Here is a 25,426-nt window from a genome sequence, read left to right on the forward strand (position 1 = left end):
TTAAGTACGACACTGGTTAAAATAAGCCTGGAGAGCTTTTCAATAAAAGTCGTAGGTAAATTCTGGCTAGTTTAACGTACGAAGATAACACGATTTTTCGCGACCCCACGGTATCACCGGCGTCGAAGCGAATCACGGATTCGTACGTTTCTCGAATTAACGCGTTCGCAGCGATTTTCAAACGAAATCTATGAAACATCGATTCGATGCTGAACCATTAAAAATTACGCGAGATGCGTTCGGCCGAAAATTCGTTGAAAAAGGAACCGGCTTTCCGGCGTGCATGATTCAGCGGTACGCGAAACGCGGTGCATACATGGAAATTCAAACTCCCGATAATTAAAAGAACGGCAGCACTTTGAAGTTTCGATATCGATTTCTTCGACCTTTTTACCTTACAGCATGCTAAAAAAATATGTAAAAATCAACCGGTTTTAAAAACCCGTCGGTTCGCAAAATAACTGCACTTCCGCTGAAAGTATTCGACGAAATTCGAAGTCGCTCGAGCGATCGGAACCTCGGATATTCTGCGCATCGGTTTAAAAAAATCACAGGTATCTATAACAATACCTCCGGAAGAAGCTGCTACACTTTTTTTGTAAAAAATTACTTTTCAAGAAGCGACCGATCACGGCCACGTTGTACTTCGTATAAAACGATAAAGCGTAGCATGCGCGAGCGGATGCAGCGCGTATCCGGTGAAAAAATAAGGAACGAACGTCGAATAAAATTTGTCGTTCGAAGCGACGTTTTCGAGAAAAATGAGTTAAAAGTCGTACCGTACCGTTTAATAGGAATCGACCGGCGCGTCCGATCATGGCCTACCGATTCTACTTCGTGCCGTGCACGAGAGACGCGCGAACCTGCCGGCTTTTTCGACTAGTTTCTCTCGGAAACAATCGTATTCTACTTTTTTTCTTCTTATTTTTTCATCGGGTATTACCATTTACCCGCTTGTACGTGTTATTCGATCGGACCACGTATACGTATACAATGCGTGTAACGAGTTACGATGTTGCGAACACGCGAGAAGCGATCGCGGACATTGTTACGGGACATTCGAACAGTCTAAATATTCCTAGGATTTGCAATAATCGGAAGACTTTTTAGTCTCGGTTTGCCCAACCGAACTTCTTCGAAGTAGGTTTCGGGATTCGTGGTCCTCCGGTCGCCTCGGTTTCTCAGCGTTTGTCCACCTTTTGAAAAGACTCGCCCTAATATATTCCCCGTCATGCGCAGGTGATCGCGGGTGTCCCTTTAATCGTTACGCGATAAACATAAATACACCGTGCGCGATGCGAGAAAGCGGGATGGGGCGGGCCGGGGGTCCGGGGCGCGAGACCATGGAGAGTATGAAATCAGTCGGGTGTACGTGTCGGGTACATAACCCTGTATAATGAGCTCGTAAGAGTCGATGAATCCCGGGCATCCCAGCTTCTGGAGCCGTCGCGTCGCTTCGCTTCGCCTCGCCTCGCCTCGTGTCGTTTCGCCTCGCTTCGCCTCGCCTCGCCTCGCGTCTCGCGTAGAGTACCCCGTGCGCGCGCAATTTCTAGGCACACCGTCGCAACGCGCCGTACTCCGTTCATTCGCGTCCCCGGACCGGACATGGCGGACCAGCCCCATATCGCCACCTTGCCGTATCCATTCACGATATTCTCCTCGGATTTGCGGCGACTCCACGGTTTTTCGTTCATCAACTTCTCCCCAAAACTGTTGACAGCGACGCACGCTGTCCGCGCGACTCTATTCGTTTCCGAGCAGCGCGAGCCGTCCGCCGAGAAACCGTTTCAATATTAGCGATACTTTCGAGCGACGATACGTGATCGAGCAAGCTTTATCGAAGCAATTAAATGCATCGGACGAGAATCGGTCCGTTTGGTATCGAATGCAAACTACGAATGTCTGCGACCACTTCGCGCAATCCTAAGCAAATAAATGATCGATATCGCGCGGAGGCTCCGACGAATCTTTCGAGCGAATTATTCTGCGACGTTGAAAACGTCTCTCGTCGATGTCTCTCTCGTTTAAATTCTTGTTAGGTATCGATAGCTCGGTTTCCCAATAAATACGCTCGAATAATCGTTTCTCGTCGAGTCCTAAACACCTTGGTCGAGTTTACCCAGACTTTGGTCGAATCCGGTGTAAAATGGAAAGTGTGCAACAATTACTTTCGTTTACGTTTGAACGATGCGTCGCGTCTCGTGTCCGCGAGCATACACGAAATATTTTTATTCGCCAGCTCGGTCAGGCACCCGACAACGAGAACGTCCGTGGATTTTTCACTCGCGCGTTTTTAACGCTCGCGATAAATTTCGAGACCAGCTGTACGCGTCGATAAAAATTTCCCAGCGCGGCGTATTGCGCGGTGCGAATATAACATAAATCCCAGCGCACGTGCGTTCTCATAAAACAAATCCGATCGAGCCACCGACGTTGTCGGATTCGTGTATTCGCTATTAGGTATTTGACATCGAAACGCGTATCATAATATTTGTTTCCGGCTGCAACGAATCGAATCCTGTGCTTCGGTTTCACCGGAAGCTCGAAATTATCGTTTAACGTTCGACACCGACCAACTTTGTATCTGCAACGGCGAAAAACGCAACTTCTCCTCGCTTATCCGCGCGCATTTTGTCCCGAGACTTTTGGTATCGTCTTTTGTCTAAAAATTGATAAACGGCACGCGTTGGCTCCAGCTCGCGAGCTGTTCAGAATTTCTGTTCAACGAGCTACGCGGCTGTCGACGGAGTTCTTTCGATCGGTGAACGAATACCGACGAATTCCGAATTTCGTTGACAGATCAGGTACTTCCTCCGCGCGTGGTTTACACCGTGAGAAATGGCTCGCGGATCGCGTCGCTGACTACTTCGAGACGAACGAATTGCTCCGATCGGTTCGAAGGCAACCGAATAGGGCAACGTAGACTTTGACTCGCGTTCGATTTCGATAACTTTACGACTCGATAAAGAGCGGCCGGCAACCCGCGCACTGGCGAACGCTGTGCTATTTCTGTCGGTATGGTAGTTATCTAAATAAGGTTAGCGAATAATGTGTTCACTTACGCATTGATTCTTCGGCAACAAAAGAGGACGAGACGCTCTCGAACGAGATTCACCGGCTCGAACATGATTCGCTTTGCGCGGCTAAGCTACCGTGTAATGTTCCTTCGTTTCGGAGATGGTCCTTCGAATCACGCTCGTCTAGCGATACCGAATTCGCGGTCGTTTCTTTCCCTTAACTCGAATCGCCGTATCCGAGGTGAAATTAGACTGTCGCGTTTCAGATTAGAACACCACCATGTGTACGAGTTCGTATCGTTTCTCGATTCTAATCGAATTCGTTTCGTTTTTGTTGCAGACAACATGGCTGGAAATATCGCTACAGGTACAGTGAGTAACCCCATTCTTCTAACCATGCTCATAACCCGTCAAATAGTTGATCGGTTTCAGAAGTTTAGAGCACGTAGTTAGTTCTGGTTGCTTAGACCTCTCGGACAGACCACTCAATAAGGAGAGTTAACGAGATTATTATCGGGAGTCGCGAGTCGGGAATCGGGAGTGGAACAATGTGTCACGTGATTAAGGTAGCATTTTCGAGGTCGTCCCAAGGTACCGCGCGATCGAGTGCTTCGGAAATCTATTCGATCGTACACGACGAAGGGGGTCTTAAAATTTCAACGATGTTGAAACAAAAAGAGCGCGAAACCGTTCGTTCCACAAGTTAGACTCGATAGGTTTCATCTTCGAAAGCGTTAACGCGTCGATGGTAGTTAAAACCACGCGTTGACTCTTTCCACTGTAACAACGAGTCGGATCGACGACGAAGATTTCATACATCCGAAAGGAAAATGTAATTTCCTCTAAGAAAAATGAATATCCCCGCGCAAGGCACCGACTGGAAATAAAATGGCACGGGCCGATGCACAAGCCCACCTTCCCGGGTTAAAACCGCAATAAGATTCGAAGCAACTCCCCCTCCCTGTCGCCTCTCCAACCCCCGGTACACCTCCGGAAGCGGCTTTCCAATGAAATCCGTAAGGGATCAATAAATGAGGCCATCTTTTACAAGCATCTTACGACCGCGAAATTTTCCGCGGCCGTATTCTTCGAGCCTCGAACAGAGTCGTCCTCTCCGATCTCCGAGCGGACGAGTAGCATGGTCCTGGAAGAGCGAGCCTGGCACGGCGCTCGCAAGACGCGCGTCTGTAAATGCGTGGTCGACGACTACGCGACGCCGAGCCGTGCCGCGTCGAGCCGAGCCAAGCCGAGCCGAGCCAAGCCGAGCCGAGCCAAGCCGAGCCGAGCCAGCCGAGCCGAGCCGTGCCGCGGCAGTGGATACGCGCGTACGCGCGACCAAAAGAGGGAGGGATCCGTTATTGATCTCCTCTCCTCGCGTACGTGTTCCCTCTCTCCCTCTTTCTAGGAGAGAGAGATAGAGAGGGTACCGAGGGAACGCGAAGCGATGGCGGCGGTCGGTACAGCTATTCGCGACGAGAGCTCGACGCGTAGTGAGAATCGCTCTCGTCGTAGTTGTAGATGGTTCGGTTCGGTTCGGTTCGGTTCGGATTCGGATTCGGAGTTCGGAGTTCGGGTAGTCCGAGACCGGGGAGGGAAACGTGGCCAGGTAACGAACAGGACCGAGCGCCGGCGGAGAGAGTCGACGGCGGCCGAGCTCGATCGTCGGCCGAGTCTCGAGTCTCGAATCTAGTGCTTCGGTGTTCAGTGCATGCACAGCGGCCGGCCGGCGTGCATAGTCGGTGATAACGGTGTCGCGCTTTCCGGCTTCGAGTTTCGGCTTTCGAGAAAGAAAGAGAGAGACTTTTTCTTTCCGCGGTGGTACTCTTTTCTCGAGAGAAACGTGCGCGAAGGAGGAGCCGCCGCCGAAGGGCCCCCTCGTGCTCGTGGCCTCTTTGGCGCCGGGCACCGGGCCTCGGGACCCGGGGGCCGTCCGTTCCCGTACCCGTACCCGTTCCCGTTTCCACAACACGCGGTCATGGAGCTCCTAGGCTCGTCCCGGTGCGGCGCCAGCTACGATATCTGTGCGCGGGCGTTACCCCGTCGTTCTCGCGTACTAGTTAGACATTCTCGTGCGACAACTGCCAGGCCTTGTGCATTTTGAACGAGGTATCGTGCTCGCATCGCCGCCTCCCGCGATCAGTCTCTCCCTTCGTTCGCTCTCGAGTCTCACTCTCTCTCTCTCTCTCTCTCTCTCTCTCTCTCTCTCTCTCTCTCTCTCTCTCTCGGACCTACCACCTCGGGTCGATTCGATTCGACGGTCTTTCTTTCCGCTCTCTCGTCCGTCTCTCTTCTCTCGAATTCTCGTCGCGTTTTTCTCGCGAATCCGACCTTCTCTCCACCGATGCGATTCGACGAAGAGAAAACGATCGCGTTCGAGCCGACGCATCGGTCGCCGTCGCCCCCCGTTCGTCGTCTCTCGACTCCGCGCCGTTAAGCTTTCGCTGTCAACGGACGAGCCAGTGGAACACCCAGTCGGACACGCGGAAGAGGTCTTCCGCGTTTCAAACGATAACAGCCGACGCGCTTCTTCTCTCTTCGTTCCATGGGACGCGTAATTGTACGCTAGACCAGCGAGAGCGAGATCGAGGCGACGTTATCGGCGCAACGTGCTGAAACGAGCGCACGGAGCCTGGTCCTCTTTTCTTTCCGCCTTTCTCTCTCTCTCTCTTTCTCCCTCTCCCTCTCCCTCTCTCTCGGTCTCCCTCTCCCTCTCGTTTTCTTGTTCGTCGCGTACATGCTCTCCGAAGTGGGCTCTTGGCCACGCGGTTGTAATTGCTGCTCGGTAAGCTGAAAACAGTCTCGCTGGAAAAATCGAGGTCGCAACCGGACCGGGGAGAGAAGTGGCTTTTGTTCTTGCTCATTTTTATTCCTTTTCGTAGACCCGCCGCGTTCTATCTTATCGCCAGGGGCGGGTTGGTTAGGGGAGGATCGCGTTGTGTTTACTCGACGCATCGAATGTCTCTTGTTGTCGGCGAAGGCGATGGAAAGAATGGGAAGAAGATCGACGGACGCAACAACCGATTAAAACCGACGGCGATTAACGAGTGCACAGTGGACGCGCGGACGTTCTCGCTGCGAGAATCGAGCCGAACGCGACGCTCGTTGGGGGTTAGGACTCGAGACCGTTCTTACCGCGTGAAACACGTGCCATTGTCGACGCGAACGGTTAACCTAATTCCACAGGGCGATTCTATCGATCGTTCTTCGGCATACCAACAGGTGAACATCGCGATCGTTCCTCGTTATTCCTAGCAACGTCCGATAGAATTTTCAGTTACGATCTCCTCGAAACGTTCGAAACGCCGCGACGTCACGGTCGTGCTCGCGACTCGCGAGGAGCGTAGCGCGCGTGTTGCGCGACGGGTCGCGCCGAATCGCGGCGAATCGAAATTACCCGACGATCGAACGCACCCGATGAACCACGGTAACAGCATCGTTCGTGCGAACTTCCACGCATACTCGCGTGCACGTCTACACGAGGGTTCCTCATCCGGCGTTCTCTCCTTGTGTCCCGTCCCGACTCCTGACCACGGTGCACCGTCGACGTCGTTAGACGCTATCGGACGTAACTTCGCGCCAATCGATAGTTGTTCCCGGAGAAAGAGAGAGACGGAGAGCGAGCGAGCGAGATAGACGGATAGATAGAGAGAAATAGAGAGAGAGAGAGAGAGGGCGAGCGAAGCTCCTCCTCTCTCGAGCTTGCGAAATCTTTGGTCCTCTTTTCGACATACCTTGGTCGTGCAGGTGATATGACGCGACGCTGCCCTGAATCGCGAGGGAATCGATCGGCCAGGGGCGCGAGGGTATTGCGAGGTGGCGATCTCGGGGAGGATATACACGGTGTCGGAACGATGGAGGAGGAACACGAGGAAGTGAAAGATCGTCGGGACACGTTCTGGTGAGAGGAGCGGCTCTGCCGATCGTGACTGTTGCCGGAAGCGTCGACGCAGGCCGAGTCGGAGCAAGAGCAAGAGCGAGAGGAAGAGGAAGAGGAAGAGAGAGACGAAGAGAAAGAGAGAGAGAGAGAGAGAGGGTGCAGTGGGGACGGTTTGAAAAAAAAACTGGCGTCTCAAACACGTGAGAGCGGCTCTCGCGGGACTCGGACCCGTCGACGGACCAACGGTGGATCCTTGTCCAGCCGAGGCAGCGCCACGGGAATGCAATGCGGCCTGTGCGCCGTCGTCGCCGGACTCTTCCGGAGAGCCATGTGCATCGCGGGTAGCAGACGGGGATCCGGAGAATCCTGCTACCAGGAGCTGCCTGCCACCGCCGAGGTCCAACCGCGACGGCACTCGCAGGTCGCGCCGATAGAAACCGGCCTGAAGGCGGCGGAAATAGCGGAACACGTTAAAGAGGCTGTCGAAACGCAGCAGGTGAGATCATTTTATGCAGCGACACGCGCCGCACCTGGGGCTTTCGCGACGCAACCCGCGCCGCTGCTTTCGGTAGAAACGATATTTCGAACGCTGGAACTACCGGGCCCGTCGACGCGACGTCGGCTCGACCCTGACATTTCTATTTTCGGATTATTCTCTCGAAAGATCGTCTCATTGGATATCAACCCCTTGCACTCGAAGCTATTTTTATTCGAAGCACGAAACATGTATCGGTACGCGCTGTCGGCGCGTACTTCCGTTTTCCACGACTTCGAACATTTTCGTTTTCCGAACAAATTCCGAACGAATTTTTTAAACGCTCGAATCATTTTGCAACGAGATACAAGAATTTGTTGAGCGGCGCCTCCGAAATCGTCGCTCGATCGCGAAGGGTTCGATGCGATCTCGTCGTATTCGCGAGGTTGTGCGAGGGGCACTCTTTTAGCGCTCGGTCGTTCCAGCGTCGAACAATTACGGCGGAGCCTCGTTTCTTCGAACTTCCGGGGGCAAGACTGGGTTCGGAAGACCGAGCTGTTTGGATAGGCGGAATCACGGGAGGAATAGCAGAGACGATGAAACGCGTATCGGTCAACGTGTTAACGTATCGAGAGTGCGAGCATCTGTACCTATCCCAGTTACGTGTATGCATTCTCGACGTTCTAAATATACGTATTATGTATTTACAAACGATCTTAGATACGTTACGGTTCGAATTGTATCGACTATTTACGCGTTGGCTCTCTCGAACGGTGTCGTTTGGGTCCGCTTCGACCCGAAATTTCCGACAAACTTGAAATAAAAATTGTATATTTTTCACACCGAAGGATCCAACTTCGAGGTTCGCGTACATCACGCATCGTTGTTTCTCCGGATGGTGGGGTAGCACGGGTCGACGGAAAGTTTGTTCTCGTCCGTTTACAATAAAGACGATATTCCTAATTACGATATCAATCGTTCGTAATTTTCTGTGGACCAGCGATTCGATAACCGCATTGTCTCGCGTAGCTGCGCTACTGGGACATCCACTCGTTTCTCCATCAGTTAACGACACTCGACCTGGTTTAAAATTTACAACACCACCGATGAGCAATTGCTTAGGAAGGATATTATCTAACAAACGTAGCTTTCGAGCTTTTCAACTTTTAACCTCGTCGATTTTGATCCGTCGACGCGGGAATACCGTATTCTTTTCGTCGTTCGATGTCCCAAATACGGAACGACGAAAGCGTTCGAACTTTTTGGTAAATATTTCAGGAATTTCGATTCTCTTCTTTGGTCTTTTTACACCGTTCCGGATCCTCTGCGTACAAATTGGTCGAAAAAGGTCATCGTCGCGAAACGTGAAAACCGTATTGTCGTCGCGATTCGGAATCGTACTCCGAGCTCCCTGTGCAATCGTCGATTCGAAATGACTCCGAGCGAAAAAGAAGCGAGCACGACTTGTAAAAGGATGAATTCGGAGTGGAAAACGAATACGTTAATGAAAAAGATACGCTTTTACATAACTATCGAGGATAAACAACGTATCTGTCGTTTAAAAGCGTATCATTAGCCAGCGAATAAATAGCAATTAGAAATGTCTCTCTCCCACGTTCGTTGACGGACGAACGCGGACCGTATACGCGTAGTATAGTATAGTATAGTATAGTATAGTATAATATAGCGTATGCTATCTCGACAAGAATGCAAACAGCCGGCCTCCGGGGAGAACTCGTACGGCCATTGGCTGCTGGTTAAATAGCCGTAGTTCGGAAAGCTACTGTATTTACCAATAACATACCGAACAGCAACGCGTATCCTCGAAAAGCAATAATCCACGTATTCCGATTGTTCCGTTCGCGAGCGTTAATTTCATATTCTATAGTTTCCGGTTGCCGATCAATCGTCGAGCATACAGAAACGAGAAATAGAAACTAGAGCGAGTCCGGCGGACGAGTAAAATTAATGCCGGATAATCTGGAGTCGATAAGACCGAACGACGGACACGAGCCTGGGGAGCAGACTTCGCGTTCTTCGAAAACAAACCGCCGTCGATCGCGCGTTCGATATCGCTTTTAATCGAGGAACGCGGGATCGTCGAATTCCACCGAAATTCTCTCGGTAACGCGATATTTTTTTAGACGAACAGCAGCATTAAACGATGACACGGACATTAACGAAATTAGTTCGATTCGAATAAACCGAGATCTCGTGTTCCGCGATACGTTATTTCGCCGCGCCACGCCGCGCCACGCCGGTGGCAACAACGTGCAACGGTGCACCTTTGCATCAATCCCTTGCATTCCGTAGCGTTCCCAGTGTTTCATTGGACACGTTGCATCGACGATATTTAATTCGATGCTAATTCGATACGAAGGTTTATCATATTGTTCGCAGCATTCCAGGAATTTTGTAATTTCATTGTATTCGCGTACGATGGAATCGCGGCGTGATCGAAATCGAGCGAAGCGCCGGGGTAGGCGAAGATTTTCGAACGTTGATTCCCAAGCTGGTAATTATTTAATTTCGTTCGTTCTCGATCCGCGTGGATTTGCACGTTTGAAAACGGTCTCCGACAACCAAGGGATAGCTTGTCCAAAGGGGATGCCGAGCACGGAAACAACGACGGCATTATCGTCGGTTCGAATCCGCGTATACCACCACGAAGAAATCTTTGTTTCCGTCCTACGTTCGTTGCGTGTCACCGACCGCGCGACTCTCTTCCGACGTGTCTCGCGCGAGCTGGTCTCGCGTCGGTGAGATTTTTAATTGCTCTTGGTAACCGAGAACCTCCGCGGAGCCTCCGCGACATCAAATTTTTCCTTGTCCGCCGAGAATCGACGCTCGAGCCGTTGTTATTTTCAAAGCGGCGCCAACGCGCGAATCGAGTGTAAAAACGAGCCGCGAGGCTCGAACAATCGTATATCTCCTCTTCCGAGATTGTCCATTTTTGTTTCCAAGCTGAAAGCCGATTAGGGAGAGTTTGCTGTACCGAGTACTACCGAGATATCGTGGCGCATAGATTTTGCTAAACGGTGGGCTTTGCAGCCGAATAGACGGAAATGCGACTAAATAACTACGAATATCGAATGAGCGTGTTAACAACTGGGTCGGGCTCGGGTAGCTCGCAACCGTGCTCTTCTCCCAGGCTTCTCCGCCTCGCCGTCTTGCCCTACTAATTTATCTTCTCACAGTTCCTAACAGATACATTATACGTACACGCTTTGCGCTGCCCATTTCCATTGTTTCTCATTCCGGAAAGGCCACCTTTCGAAATATCCACCGCAGCGGCTACGCAGCGGTGGATATTTATATAAAGCATGTTCTGCTTTCGAACGTCATTTTCCGAGCAATCCGTGGGAATTCTTTTCGAAAGAACTGTCCGCATTAGACATTTATGGGTATTTAAAGAGTACACGATGAATATTTTTGAATCGAGAAACTATCGAGAGCATTTTTTCAAAAATTCCGCGCACCACCGTTGACGCGATGTCACGGTCTCGTTGCTCGTCCGAATAAAAAAACGAGGAATTTTGTTATTTGGTTCGAGCCTGGCTACGGTACGAACCAACCGCGATAACGTAGCAGTCTCGATTATTTGCAATTTACAAAATGGCAACGTCTTGGATCGAAATTGTCGATTTTTTAAAAAATATTTTTTCACCCTTGCGTTTCATCGTAATTTGTCGCGGTATCGTTTCGCGTATTTTTACAAAATTAAACAAAGGTCGTCTATCGACGTTCGAAAGAAATTACGGTACACGCTGGAACGATAAAGACATAATTTCACATTTTTAATAGCGAGCCTTGAAATATTTACGTTCCGTTGCGCAAACGATACCGTACGTGTTCGGTGTCTACCTATATACGAAAGTAAGTTTTGATTAGCGTAGATAGTTAAGTGACCTTGAACAGCCATTTAAGTTTCATCGTCTATAGACAACCCGTCGCGGAGAATATTTTTCTATAAACCGTTCGCTTACACCGTTTCCGTGTTACATGAAACTAGTTAGACCGCTTCATTGTCCTATCGTATCACTAAAAATAGCGTTCGCAAATTATCAAGTTTCGTCTGTCGCGATGCTACTTCGAATCTTGTTACAGGAACAGAAATCGTAGAAACCTGCGAAACTACTTATTCCGTTCGAGCCGTACGCGTTCGAATTTATTCGAACACCGCGCGGAGAATTCTTTGTTGCCGAAGGTACGGCGGAATTCGAACGCTCGCTCTAATTACTTTCGTCGATTACGCGATTCGGCAAATGCGTTTGCACAGACGACGAACTCGTAGGTGTGTACGCGTTGGAAGAATTCGTAGCATGTACAATTTGCATCGGTGCGCAACGTTCCCAAATTCGTTCGCATCCGCGCGCGTTCCTTTATTATAATATCAGCGTTCGATAACGCATTGTTTGGATCCATTTCGTAATTAAACTCGTCGAAGCAGCTGAAATATCGCGGCGATCGATTCGCGAACCTCGCCACGCTACAACACCGCGTCGCATCGCATATACCTAATCGCTGATCGACGCTCCAGCATTTCGCACGAAATTAGGTGCGCGCGAATCCAACCGAAAAACTGAATGACCGCCGCGCGTGTAGGTAGCGCGTAGCGTGTACAGTGTACACGTTGCGTAATTATGGAATGCAGGAATCGTGTTTTGAAGTTTAATTCGACGCGACCCAAATTTCAATTACGAAATAGTTCGGTGGAAGGAAGCCAGCAATATTTGCAAGCGCACAGCCGCATTGCAACCACGGACCTTTCAATTAGTCTCGACGGAAGTTGCGCGCAATTAGGTAATAGAATCGTAGAATTTTCAAATACGCGTTCCCGAGACAAAGACGCGTATTCCTGTTCCGCGGATATTTCGAAGCTCGCGACGAAGCGGCAATATTTCACGACGATTCGGTCCATCCGATGGTCGCGATGTCCCGCTTCTTCGCGAAACGTCGGTGACATATAAATCGAATCGACGTTTATCGGGGCCTAAAAGTAACGAAAAGATCCGAAATTTTTGCGAAAAAGATCGGTAACAGAGAACCGCGTTCGATTATTCGAGTCGAAGCTACCGATCGCGAAACGGCACGGCATATCTGGATCGAATAAAGAAGCGATCGGAGATTTCGTCGCAAAGGGAATAAAAATTGCTTCTCACGCTCGAGGACATCCGACCGGGACTGTTCGGACGAACTCTGGCCCAGAACCAGCGAAAAGATCTGGAAATCAGTAATCGAGACGAAGCTGGCGCTCTGCCGCGGGCCCGCGTAACTCGGAATCGTTCGCGCCCGGTCGAATCGACGCTCGCTCCTCGATAGGTAGTCGGAATAACGTTGATCATTTCGTCGGATGGTCCGGCCGTGGTTGTCTTGCTCCGCGAGACTCACCCTCTCGGTGTGAATTTTAAAATTAGTCTTAAGGTCAAACGTTGGTAGCTGTCGTCATCGTTGTTCCTGACCTAGACTCGCTGGGGTGTAAACTTCGGGACGCAGGCAGGGACGAGGACAAGGTGCGAATGGAAAGAAAGGAAAGGCTCGATTTACACACTCGACGTAAACTCGCCTCTCTGTAGAGGTGTATTCGCCCGTTCGCGTTCGCGTCCGCGTCCGCGTCCGCGTTCGCGTTCGCGTTCGTGACGTAAGCATCGAGCGGAGCACGCGAGCCGGCGCGGCTCGGCTCGGCGCTATATTAAAAGTTGATTGTCGCGAGTCGTGACTTGGAATCTACATCGCGGACGTTCGGCGCACGTTCGCCATCCCCGCACGGAACTGCACTTCTCTTTTGCCCGATAACGCTGTCCGACACCGATCGTCGCGTATCAATTCGATTCTTCGAGATTTTCATGCGCCGACCCTCGATCCGAAAGTCGCCTTCGCGAAAAAGACGAATTTTCGGTATCGACCCCCCTCCCCCCCCCGGCCGAGTTCTTTCGTTCGTATCGCCGACCATTGTTAGCTAATTGTTGTTGCAACGATATCGGTCCGAAGCGCGGCAGTGGCCAAGGAGAACAGGTTCGAGTAAGTTATGCCGCACCGTTGTTTAACTCGTCGTAGACGGTCTTCTTTGTGTTCGCGACGAGCGACGCGACGTTTCAACGAACAAGATAATCGGACGCTTTTCGAAAGCTCGAATCGAAGGAAGCGTCGGGTGTCGAGAACGCGGCTGTATCAACGTGGCAACCGTCCGTTCGAATTAGAAAAACAACGGTTACAATGTCGGCGTACGATTTGTCGGTTGGCATTCGTCCGTTGGCATCCATTTATCCGGAGAACAGGTTCGAGACATATGTAGAATCGTTTCTTCCACTCTTAAGTGTATGTTATTGAGACAAGCTGACGTAAAACTAATTTTCACATATATACATAAATCGCGGACGTCGACGACGGCGGGGAGCCCGCAATTACGTGCAATTACGCGATCTAAAAATAGCGTACGCCCGTTTAATATTCCGAGACATGGTAAAACTCTCAACCTCTCTCTCGTGTCGGCTGTGCGGCTCGATTTTTTGATTTACTCGGTGTCGCAATTATTTGCAAACATTTCGTCGACCGTACTCGCGCGACGAGCGAGCCATTCTCGAATAAATTTAACAGAATTTCCTATTTCGCCTCAAAATATCAATTTTCGATGTCGAAAATTCGACGAATCGAGAACCGCTTTCTCGACGACGACGAATTCGATATCGGATGCGACTAAAATATTCTATGCAAAAATCGTACGAAGTCGAGTCGTCGTATCTATTTTAAAGTCGAATTTTAGTCCGTTTCTATGATCGCCGAAATGTTTAAAGAGAAGATAGGAAGTATCGCGGTTGGAATTTATTTGGACAACGTACAGATAATAGAACTATCCGACGTTCCTTTTGCACGGTCGCGTCGCATGGGCCATTCGATGTAATTAGAATAAGCAGCGAACACGACTCCGAAATTGTTACGTGCTGGCAAGCTTCTGCTCGGACGTCCGTCCCCGTTCGTTCACAGTTAAATTCCCTCCCCCCGCTATCGGAATCTCCTATCGCATCGAAACCGTCCGATCGCGGTCGAAATTCTAAAATGGTTCCGACGGTGGCGATTTGAAGAAAAAAAAGATGTCGTTCGCGTCGACGTCGATGTCGACGATCGATAACTACGAACTTTCGTTCGTATTAATTGCCATTCGCTTGCACACGTCCGTCGCGTTGGCCGATGCGTTTCACAAGTAAATACTTAATTAATCGGTCGAACGATCGATCGTCGACCGATAAGCAATTCGTCGTTTGATATCGCGCGACTCGATGCGACCGAGGAAATTGAGTTGCAATATAAAATTCTGTGTCACGTCGCGTCGGATCGTCTTCGTGGACGCCGTAGGCAACGGCACGATTCGAACGTTCCAGCAAGTATTACGGAATCAAAGGCCGAAAACTAAGGCGCGCGCTCTCGTGCGGATGCATCGGCGAGTTTCGTACGCTCGCGATACGATTTTCTTGGTAATTACGATAATCGACGATACGGAAGTATGTATCACGGAACAGTCTGATCGCTGTTTCGTGGGCCGGCTCGTACACGCGCGCACGCACGGATACACGTACGCGACGCGTGTTCGTACACGGGAGGTAAGACTCGCGTGCTCGTAAACTAAGCGAAACAAGTTTATGAGACGGGACGATAATACGGTTATCGCAACCGCTGTGTGCCTGACCTACGCTTGAAAATAATGCGATCTTCCCGGCAGGCAGTCTCGAACTTGCTGCGATCGGACCGGAGAACTTCGGGTAGCATCGGGGAGAGGAAGGGGGAGACGGGGCGAGAGGGCCGCGGAGGGGACGGAGAGACTCGTACGTGCTCGTGCCAATAAAATCTACGTCCGATACAAAAGTTCCAATATCTTTCGAACCGAGAACAATTTCCAGGGAGGAATCGTACATGAAACGCGGACCGCCGTGCCGCGCCGGGCAGAAACTTGTTCGAATCGACTCGGAGCGGTCTGAAACGCGATTCCGACCGAGGAAAATGATTCTTCTCGTCGTTACAGGATCAACGAATGTTCGCCGTTGCGATATTCGTGTCGTATCGTGTAAAACGTTACGCAAAATATGTACAATTTGTACATTCGTATATGCACGCGGATACGTACGTAACAAAGTATCGGAAATCGAGGTATCGAAACGCTTCCTCGCATTTCCGTTGGAGAATATCCAACAGTTTTAACGATTTTATTTTATTTTCGAACACGATCGATTTTTCCCCATGGTTTTGCACGCGTTTCGAGAGAAAACACCGATCGCGCGTCGACGATCGACTTCCGGTTGACCGGTTTTATTCGAATCGATTACTGGTAATCGTTTGGCTCGATCTTAACTCGAAACGAATCAAATCCGAACGATTGAATCACGATCGTGATTTAATCTTGTTATTCGTCCGACAATGATATCTGTTGGACGTTCTTTAACGCTCGGACGACGGGGCACGGGGTCCGTTTGCACCTAGAAATGAAAACATCGTCGTCCGATCGTTCGGTTTCCGACGATTCGTCGAAATTTTCACGTTTTTCCTCGAGACCCGTGGAAAAGCTGTGCCTCGTCCAGAAAAAGTACCTTAAAAGATAGGTTCGGGAAAATTGACAAATAAAAAGAGTCCGCCGTTCGAGTTTTCATCTCGAATTTGGACATCTTTGAAACGATTTTTAGCGATCGAACGAGAAGAACGGCTCAACCGTGTAAGTAGAATTTCGCCCGAATAGTCAAGAACAAGAAGTTGTTCGATTTCCTCGGGGACGCGACGCGGCAAGGTTTTCTCGGTGCTCTTTGTTTCGAGTAGAACCGCCGAGGATGCCTCAAGGTCGTTAATTTTTTTTAGTAGCACGGGTACTTTCATATTTATGTTCTTATAACGACCTTCGGAGCTGAACACTAGGACCGAACCGCATCCCGCGATCGTTCGCGGCCGCCGGAGAAACGTAGCAGTTTGGGAATACGCGCCTTTATAGTCCAAGTTCTACTTTAAACGTTCGAGACGACCTCCTAAAACGTAGATTCCTGCCGAGCTTGCATTCTGCCACGCCTCGTCGCTCGTATCGCGGATTCCGTTTTAATTTTCTCGACCGAGTCGCAAGCAGTCCGCCGTTTTCTACGCGAAATCGAAATCCTCTCGATCGTTCGAGGAAAATACTTTCCAGCATAATTTTCCTCGAAAACGCGCGAGATTCGCCGTAATTCGATTCGTTTAGAATTTACGAGAACGATAATTGACGGCGGAACGAACAACGCCGAACCCGTTGTCGATACATAAATTCATGGAATCGGAACCGAGCGAGCAATGAAAATAACGCGTGGAACTCGCCGACTTTGTTTGGGGAAACGTTCGCGCATCGTCGACGAGAGGAAGCGAGAGAAAAGAAGACGAGAGCGGTCCCTCGAAAACTTTATTCCAGTTTCCAAGATGACGAGGAACCGGAATGGAACTTCCGAGTTCCGCTATGAACCGCGTGGAAACAAAAATGAAACTTTATTTTGCTTCGCTTCGGGCACGTTTTTATCGCGAACGGAGGAACGTCATCGTTGAAAGATTCAGAAGAGTCTCGACCTCGAGGCTTCTACGTGCACAAATAGACCGTGTTATTCGACCAGAAAATTAATAATTCCTTTCGCGAACAATACGTTGCGGCAGCGTCGTCGCAGACGCGTCTGTTACGGAGCTTCTTCCGAAGAGGTTCGATTCGATTCGATTTCTCGAAGATTCGGAGAACTTATCGTTTTCTAATGCAACGGTCCACCGGTAATTCCAGCTTGTTTTTAAACACCGCGGCCGGTGGTTGGAAATCGCAAAGCGCGCGATTAGCGTAAGTTTCCGTCGCGTTTACAACCGGATCAACGAACTATGGCGAGCGCGTAATTTTCGGTTTCCGCGTAGACGCCGGAATCAACGGATTCCGATCTCCGATTACAAATTACCGCGCGACCGATCGCGCGCATTCGCGGATGCATCGCCGAGCATCGTTTGCTTTTACGCCGATGGAACAAGTTCCTTAATTCGAGCACGCGTTCTAACAAAACTAGCAAGACGTCTACATAAATTCGGTCTCGTAATTCTTCCAAAGTCTGGAGCAACACGCGTCGGATATGTTTAGCGCTCTCTAGGCTCGGCGTTAACGGTGCCGCTTTGGAGAACGATGCGTCACAAATATTTCAAATTACGTTTACACGTATCTCGCCGACGAGACGTCCGTTCGAACGAACTCGCTTTCCGTAAGGGTTGGTTACTCGATTCGAAAAATGCTGAATTTCGATACGATCGATTCCTCGACTCGGCAATTTTCATTTCGGTAAATAACGTTTCGCGATTTATTGTCGCTCGTTTCAATCCCTTTCGTTTCGATGGGAAGCTAACGGCGAACGAACGAACGAACGAACGAACAACGTTTCCAAAGTTTCCTTTGCGCCGAACGAACGGTCCGGTCCGCACCGCGAATACGTTTGTAATTATTATGTATTTACGTCCTGCAACGTTCAGCGAGTACGCATGAAACAAACTTCCCGAACGTTCCAATAAATTACTTCGATTTTATGGAGCCTCGGAGGCATCCGTTCGTTCGGATTGCCAGTCGAAGCGACGACTAGATTTTGTCAGGGTTAGGATCGTTTCGGTCGGTTGTAACGACTCGCGCGATAAATCGTGACGGGCGTAAACCTCGCGAAGCACGTATCGCACGAATAATGACTCTTTTCCGTTTTCGAGGCGACACTTAAACTCTTCTCAAGGGTGTTGAATTTCTCGCTCCGCGAAAAGATCGTCCTCGTGTCGAAAAGTTCGCCGCGCCTCGTCTCGCCTCGCCTCGCCTCGCTCCTGGATTCGGTAACTTCGAACTCCGGACAGCCGGAACATGCAAACGTTCGAACTTCAAATCGAATGAAACTTGATTCGTCGAACCGAACGGCGTTCCCAATTATTCTCTGTCAGTTTCAGCGCAGTCTTCGTGTAATTCAATCGCTCGAAGCAAACAGCAAATTGTTTCAATTGAAATTGTAAACCAACATTTTTTCGCCGGCCCGGCGCGGCGCGATTCCCATTATCCTAACAATTTTTAGATTCGAAAACGCTCGCTAAAGAACTAACATGTTTCTATAGATCACGGAACAGCGTATTTCGTTGTATATTAAAAGTCTCGAATTCGTCGGGAATATTACGAACAAATGCGTACGACGATGCGACCGATCATCGATGAAATAATACACAGTTTCTGGCTCGTAGCGCAAAAATTGGAGCAATCGACGGCTCGCGGTCGCTGGTTGGTCCGCGGCTTCCTATTTGCCGAGCTCGAATAGAACAAAATAGAACAGAACGGGACACTTATCCCGATAGCTTCGATCGCATCTTTCATTTTGCCGGACGACGGCCACGGTTTATCTTCCGCGGAAAGCTGCCGCGTTGCCAGTGTCCAATTCGAAAGCGGCTATGGCCGAATGGCAAAAATCGGGTCAATCTCTCGTTGGATCTATGAAACGTGCCTGGACTATAAAATAAACGAACGTTGCGCGCGTGCACTCGAATTCCATCTCAATCGACGTCGCCGTCGTCGTCGTCGTCGTTGACGTCGTTGTCGTCGCCGCGCGTAGACAAATATGCTCTTCTCGATTAAGGTCGGAATAACAAAATTCGATTCGAGCCTCCGAGCAACCTAATAAAACAGTTATGGAACGACGATATCGATCCACGATGAACGGGCACTCCGAATTTCCAATCAGTTTTCGCCGTCGCGCGCGTCGCGACGCAGAAATTCTCTGTCCGTTTTTGCTCGTAGCTTCGCGGAAGCTTTCATCGAACTTCATCGAAAGTTACCCGAGCGCGAAATCTTTGCGATTTCTCATAAATAAATTGTGCCATCGTAGGCAAAGCAATTTATTTATTCGTTCGAAAGACGAAAATGGAAACCGGTCGAGATTTAGGAACCGCGCGCGATCCGGCGAGTCAGCTTCGCGTTCGCGTAAAGTACATCGGATCGTGTTCGAAATCGTAGCGAAAGTATATTCAATCCCTCGCGCTACGATCGCTCTCGCGATCGCCTTTCGACGATCGGCGTCTGCTCGTCCTAAACACAATTTCCCCGGTCGCTTTCATTTTCGTTCCTAGTTTTCGATAACGGAGGAATCGAACGCGCCTCGACGTTTCTCCGATCGACGCGCGACAAAAATAAGAGCGCTCTTCTTCGAGCGGATAGCGCGATCGATCCGAGGATGCGGTATCGCATCGACGCCGAAGCGGCAACGGGCGACGCTTCGCGGACATTTATCTCGAGCACCGTGACCTGCTCGTCGATACGGTGAAAACCACCTTGGTTGAATTCATGGTACGGCCTAGGTCGCGGTCGCGACCGGGCGAGAACAACGCGCGACTCTCGACGCTCGACGGGCATCTATTAATCGCGTGTCCACTTTCGAAATGCCCGAGAAACTCGAACGTGCGCCGCCACGGAATTTCAATCGTCGCTTGGCGTCGCTCAGCGTCGCTCGAGCGTCGGTACATTCTTCGTATTCGGAACGCGCCCGCGATTTCGAACCGGAACGGCTTACCGATTTTCATCCGCGATGGCACCTCTTACGAAAGGATACGCTCGAACCCGCGCGTTTTCGTCCCGAACGATCGGTTGCTTCTATCACGACGGTTAAATCCTACGGCGTCTCCGTGGATCGTCGACGCGCATAGAAAAGTACATTTTCACCTTTGTCGTCGAGCCATTCGAACACCTCCGCGAACACCGCATGCGCGGGATAAACCGAGACGTATCGCTGTTTTTATATCGTTGCGATATCAACGAAAGACGACGGCGACGTATTCGTCGACGAAATTGTAAAACGCTCGGTATCGTATTTATTCGTTCGTCGAATCGAACTTCTCGGGCATCTTTTGTTAAATTGATTTATGCAGCGACGAAAGGTGGATATCATCGTTGTACGTTTATTCGATCGATTCCTCGAAGGGATACGATTATAATATTTCTCTCGGCGTCTCCTTCTTGACCCAACTTATCCTAACGCCTTCTTTTTTACCACTTAACCTACTACCTCTTTCGAACCCGAAGTAGAATACGAACGTTGAATAGCGTAGTATTAATAGCACGCTTTGGTTTAGAATTCAATTACCGACACGCAATTTTCTGTAACCCCTTGCCGTACTTTAACGAGTCCGACTCTCTCTCTCGCGGTGGAGATTTCTAGCAACAACACGTTAATAGGTACGAACGTTGCATCGTTCTTTCGAGTCGGAATCGAATTCCCTTTCCGCGTTATCGATGTTCGAGCATTCGAATAAACGTGGGCGCGCGATAAATATAACGTGTCTTTTCCGTCCAAGAAATTATTACCGCCGCGCTTCCGACAAAAATAGGTACGCGAAACACGGAACAGCGAGATTCTCGGAAGAATTTCGGCCATTGTCTCCGAAGTTGACTCGTCGTAACCGCCGAGAGCACGGATTTATTCGACCCCCTAAGGATTCGCGCGGAAAAGATTCGTGCCGCGTAGAGATATCCGCGCGGGCCGATCGTCGCGATCGAACAAGTTCCGATCGTTGTAACCGTGACGAAAATGGCACGTCGGTGATTCGCGGTTAAAATAAACCACGGAGTCCAAAAATATTTCATTCCGTCCGCGAGTTCCGAGGAGGTGCGGAACATTTTGGCATCGAACTTGAAATTGTACCAAAGTTGGCCCAAAATCCGCGTCGCCGGATCGTACGTGCAACTCGTCTCGCCGCCGAACTTCCTAAACCGCGAGCGAAATCGATGGCGCGTTTCCCACCGAAAGTCAACGTCGAAACCTAACGCGCGGCTTTATTAATGTTTGCCCGAAAATACGCGAAAGCAAACACGGAGAACCGCGAACGATTAGAGATATCGAACGTTGAAACGCGCGAAAATATCGTGCCCTATTCGTCTGTAAATCGACGAGCTCTCGCGAAGAATCCGATCCGGCCGGCGAGGCGCGGCGCGGCGCGGAGCGGAGCGGAGCCGAGATTCCTGTTCGCATTGCTAGACGCTGAAACGAGTCAGAGACCCCGTACACTCCAGTTTTAAGTTATTTCGAGTTTATCGCGCGGTCGAAGATGACACGGTTCCAGTAATTCGATCCGCTGATATTTTTGCTGCCGGTGCGATAAAGCGACCGAATTTATTCGTCGCGATCGCCGCGTCGCTTCGTTGCGCACGAAACGAGCGCGCGGTCGCACGGTCTAACGAGCCGTGGACAAAAGTCGAAACATCGAGGCGTAAAATTCGCAGCTTATCGGATCTTAAAATACGAACGAAGGAACGTAGACGTCGATACCGTCCACGATTTTTATCGAATTTTCCGGTTCGTCGTCGAAAATGAATTTTTTATCAGCGAAATCGTGCTCTTTTCCCATAAATCGACGCATTTTCGTATACCTTTTGAAAAGATGTCAGGGAACTCGGGTCGAAAATGAATTAATTCGGAAGTTGCGCCGATTGCGGACTCGTTGCGCGCGCGCGCGACTCCTATGAAAACTTCTATGCGATTGATAGAGCGCGAGCATTCTATGCGGATGCTCGCGAACTACTGGAAACCGATGAGCGACTGCGAGCCCGTGGCCGGCTCGTTCCGCCGCTCCGCGCCCGTTCCACTTATTCTTTAAATAGTGCCAGTCAAAGTCAACGAGCCTCGGATCCATAAAGTTCTGAATTTGTCGCGCGACACTCGCCTTGGAACTTTCTTGGTTTCGCCCCGATTTAGGAGACTCCGGTCAGAGTTCGAGCGATCGACCAAAATATTCGTCCGGATTCCGAATTCCGGATGTCGCGGATTCGACCGCGCGTGCCGGTCGCCCACCCTAGTTTTCGATCCGTCCAGATTCCCCTCCGCACGGTACCACCCCGTTCGCTCTCGGAGGTGATCGGAATTGTAATCGCGTCGAGGTTCCGCGTTCGCGTACGTTTACGCGTATCGCTGCACCGTTCCCCGTAGCCGCGTTACCTACGCCCGGAGCATTTCTTTCGTTTGTTTTATAGGGAAATCGTAAGGCTTCTCCCAGATATAATTTAATACGCGTTCTAAAACGAAACGCTGTCGCAGGTCGATCACGATGAAATAATAATTTACAGAAGTTACAAATTTATCGACGCGACCCGATAAGAACCGGTTTCTCGTTTTTCCTACCGACCGTAAGTTTTCCTTTGAAACGCTCGAATAAAATCGCTGCGTCGAAAGAGAAAATACGGAGCGAAATGGAATCTTCGCAAAAGCTTTCGAACAGTTCCATCGCTTTCGAATCGAATCGCGGCTAAAAAGCACCGGCACGCTTCGACGCTGTCCGGTTACATTTGGGTTAACTCTTCTCTAGGGAACAAGTATTTTTCCCCATTTTCGAAACTTTGTCTATAAATTTCGGGCGACTCCCGGCAAGATTTACCCACGGCGCGGTAACACGGTCCGTACACACCTCGAAGAATACGGAACTAAAATTTTGTAGAGTTTGTAGAAGAAAATTTCATTTTTGCCCTGGTTTCGCGATTCTTGTCCGCTCCATCGTTCCGTGCGACGTAACGAAATGATGTACACGGTGCGATCTTCTATCCGAGTATTCCAATTAAACGAGAAACAATCGAGCGTTCGCGGCACGTTTCATTTAATTTTAGGCTCTCGGTGAAACGCGTGCTCCGTCGAACGAAGGTGGACGCGTTCCTATCCTCGTTCTCACGCTGTACTCGCGCGGTGTGCAGCCTGTCTACGGTCTGCAGTCTGCGGTCTACGGTCTACGTATACGTACAGTCGACAGCGTAGGTCGTAGGCAAACAGAGTGTGACGCGAAAGGGAGGCAGAAGCGCGCAACGGTCCAAGGACCCAATAACAAGCATCGCCGAGTCGAAAGCCATTACATACTTGGCAAATGTTTCCATTCCGAGCGAACCGATTCCACCGATTCCTCTTCGCATCGTTTCGATTTTCGATCGATTCGCGAGCATTCTCAGCGATCGCGTCGCTTCCCCGACGATCGATAGGGGCGCGATCTCCGGATCGCGGATCGCGACGGGCCATCGTCTTCTCCCGCGATTCACAGACGATTCGATCAACCTCGCGCGGCGCGGCGTGTACCACCGATTCCGATACCGATGCCGGCAGCATCCGGGCTACGATCGATCAAATCGTTCACGGCGGCGACAGTCGCGTCGCGCGAGGATTTATATTTCGCCGACCTGTTATACGGCAGCCGTTATGCAATTAGGTGCTCGAATAACCGTGAAACGTTTAACGGGCATAAACGAGAACCGCGGCTGCGTGCTAAGAGACAGAGCGCATATTTTCGCGGCCGCGTCGCGAGTCTCTTACGCGGTCGAGACGCGTTGCCTTAATTTTTCGATGGATCCACGCCAATGCGGCTCGCCTCTACGCGGCAGCCGAGTGAAACATAGCTACATAAATATATGTATCTTTCTCTCTTTCTCTCTCTCTCTCTCTCGTAATAGCGACGCGCGAGAGCGGCAGCTGCGAGTCGAGGCTGCACGGGAAGGGAATTGACCGAACGCATCGTCGCCTCGATGCTAGATCCTAGAACACGCGTGCCAGTGTCGAAAAGAACCGGAGCTCTATTATCGGATAAAGTACAATGGCTTTGCTTCTCGGCAACTCTCTTGTGCAGCAATTTGCCAGATTTCGAAGCTATGAATATCCCGAGGTATTATCTTCGAGGTCGACGCCCGGTTGCCGATTTCTGTCCGCGGAACCGAGGTTGTACGATGTCGGAGATCTAACCGTAATCCGTGCGCGATCAATTTTGAGACGTTCGTCGCAGTCGATCGGTTTCGACAGCCGCAGGTCGGAATCGCAGCGCGCGGACGTCCTTCCGGAAGGGTTAAGGGAACTCTGATCGCGCGTTGCGATTTGGCAACGGACCCGGCGACCAAAGAGCAAAGGCGAAGCAGTCTCGCGTCGAATCCCTGTCTTTTCGACATCTTTTTCTCTTCCTCCTCGGTTTCTTTTTCCACTTTTCTCGTTTCTTCGTCCGCGCTCCTTTCTCGATGCAACGAACTCGATGGATATCGCTTAGGGTTTTCGCGATGCGCGATCGAACTCGGTGACACGGTTCGGCGCGAAGGGAGAAACAAAGGTGTAAAACGCGGCTTATCGCTACGTTTCTTGCGTTTCATCGGTGCGGCGCGGCGTTTCGACGCGCGCGTTCCTATCTGCGAGAAGAATTCGAAGGAAACGTGTCGGCGTACGCAAATTCTCCGGCTAAGAAAAATACGCCAATGCAAAGTTCGCATTCCGTTACGTCGCCACCGAAGACGTTCGTACGACGGGCGAGGTACGCGTAACAGAGAAGCAGGGCGTAGCGACAATTGTTGTTTTCGAAGATGTTGGATCGACCAATTCGCTACGCGCGAATCGAGAAATTCGCGCAACCGGCTCGACCGACTAAATTCGACCGGCGCGTACCGCGCAGTTCCCGGTAACTCGCGTGCCGAAAATGTCGTGGAAATCGATGCGTTTCATAAATCGAGGACAATACCAATTTTCCAGGTGTTGCCGCGCGAGAGACCCGAAAGAATTTCTCTCGCTATCGGCGAGCATGCTAACGAAGCTAAATGAATTCGCGAACTAGTCCAGGGTCGATAATTAAACGAACTAATACCGAGCAACCGTCGAACGAATCTATACGATGAAACCGTGCCGTCGATAGTCTCGCGGTTGGCTATACGGAAACAATAAAAAATGTGGAAGTAATTAGAAGCTATCGATTCGTATCGGTACCGATCCGTGTTTCCACGCGAAACGTTCCACAATTTCCACCGCGTTCGTTCGACGAATATAATTCCAGGACTCGTACCGATTCGATTCGAGAGTCCGAATCGTCGATGTGTATTGGCATCGGGGCAGGTCGATCGGAAGAAAAGGTTCGATCGGAGCGATACGCAACGGCCGTCGCGTCGTGTCGCGGCGCGGTGGTCGATGTTCCAGACCCAGACGCGGCGCGGCGTTTAGCCCGTAACGTAGGGTACTAACGGTGCATTAATGCAAAAGTTAAAGAGATAATGGCCGGTTCGTGGTCGTCAGTGTCTTTGAA

General features: G+C 50.4%; 1 protein-coding gene across 16 annotated transcripts in view; it reads left to right on the forward strand.

Moving 5' to 3' along the window:
• LOC117218939 (uncharacterized) overlaps positions 1 to 25,426 on the forward strand; it is a 66,206-nt gene that overhangs the window by 12,399 nt on the left and 28,381 nt on the right. For 3 of the 16 annotated variants that reach the window (XM_076520336.1, XM_076520328.1, XM_076520335.1), the window contains exon 2: positions 3,358 to 3,384. The exons of 2 other annotated variants lie outside the window; for them this stretch is intronic. In XM_076520336.1, the coding sequence (XP_076376451.1) occupies positions 3,363 to 3,384 (22 nt within the window). In that variant the 5' untranslated portion in view covers positions 3,358 to 3,362. Of the gene's footprint in view, positions 1 to 3,357; positions 3,390 to 4,469; positions 4,624 to 4,657; positions 5,124 to 5,152; positions 5,575 to 6,761; positions 7,391 to 25,426 lie in introns of those variants that run through there. 11 more of the 16 variants (XM_076520321.1, XM_076520326.1, XM_076520333.1 and 8 more) reach the window with 9 other exon arrangements.

This window comes from Megalopta genalis, chromosome 3, assembly GCF_051020955.1.
Source record: "Megalopta genalis isolate 19385.01 chromosome 3, iyMegGena1_principal, whole genome shotgun sequence".
In the NCBI taxonomy this organism is placed as follows: domain Eukaryota; kingdom Metazoa; phylum Arthropoda; class Insecta; order Hymenoptera; family Halictidae; genus Megalopta; species Megalopta genalis.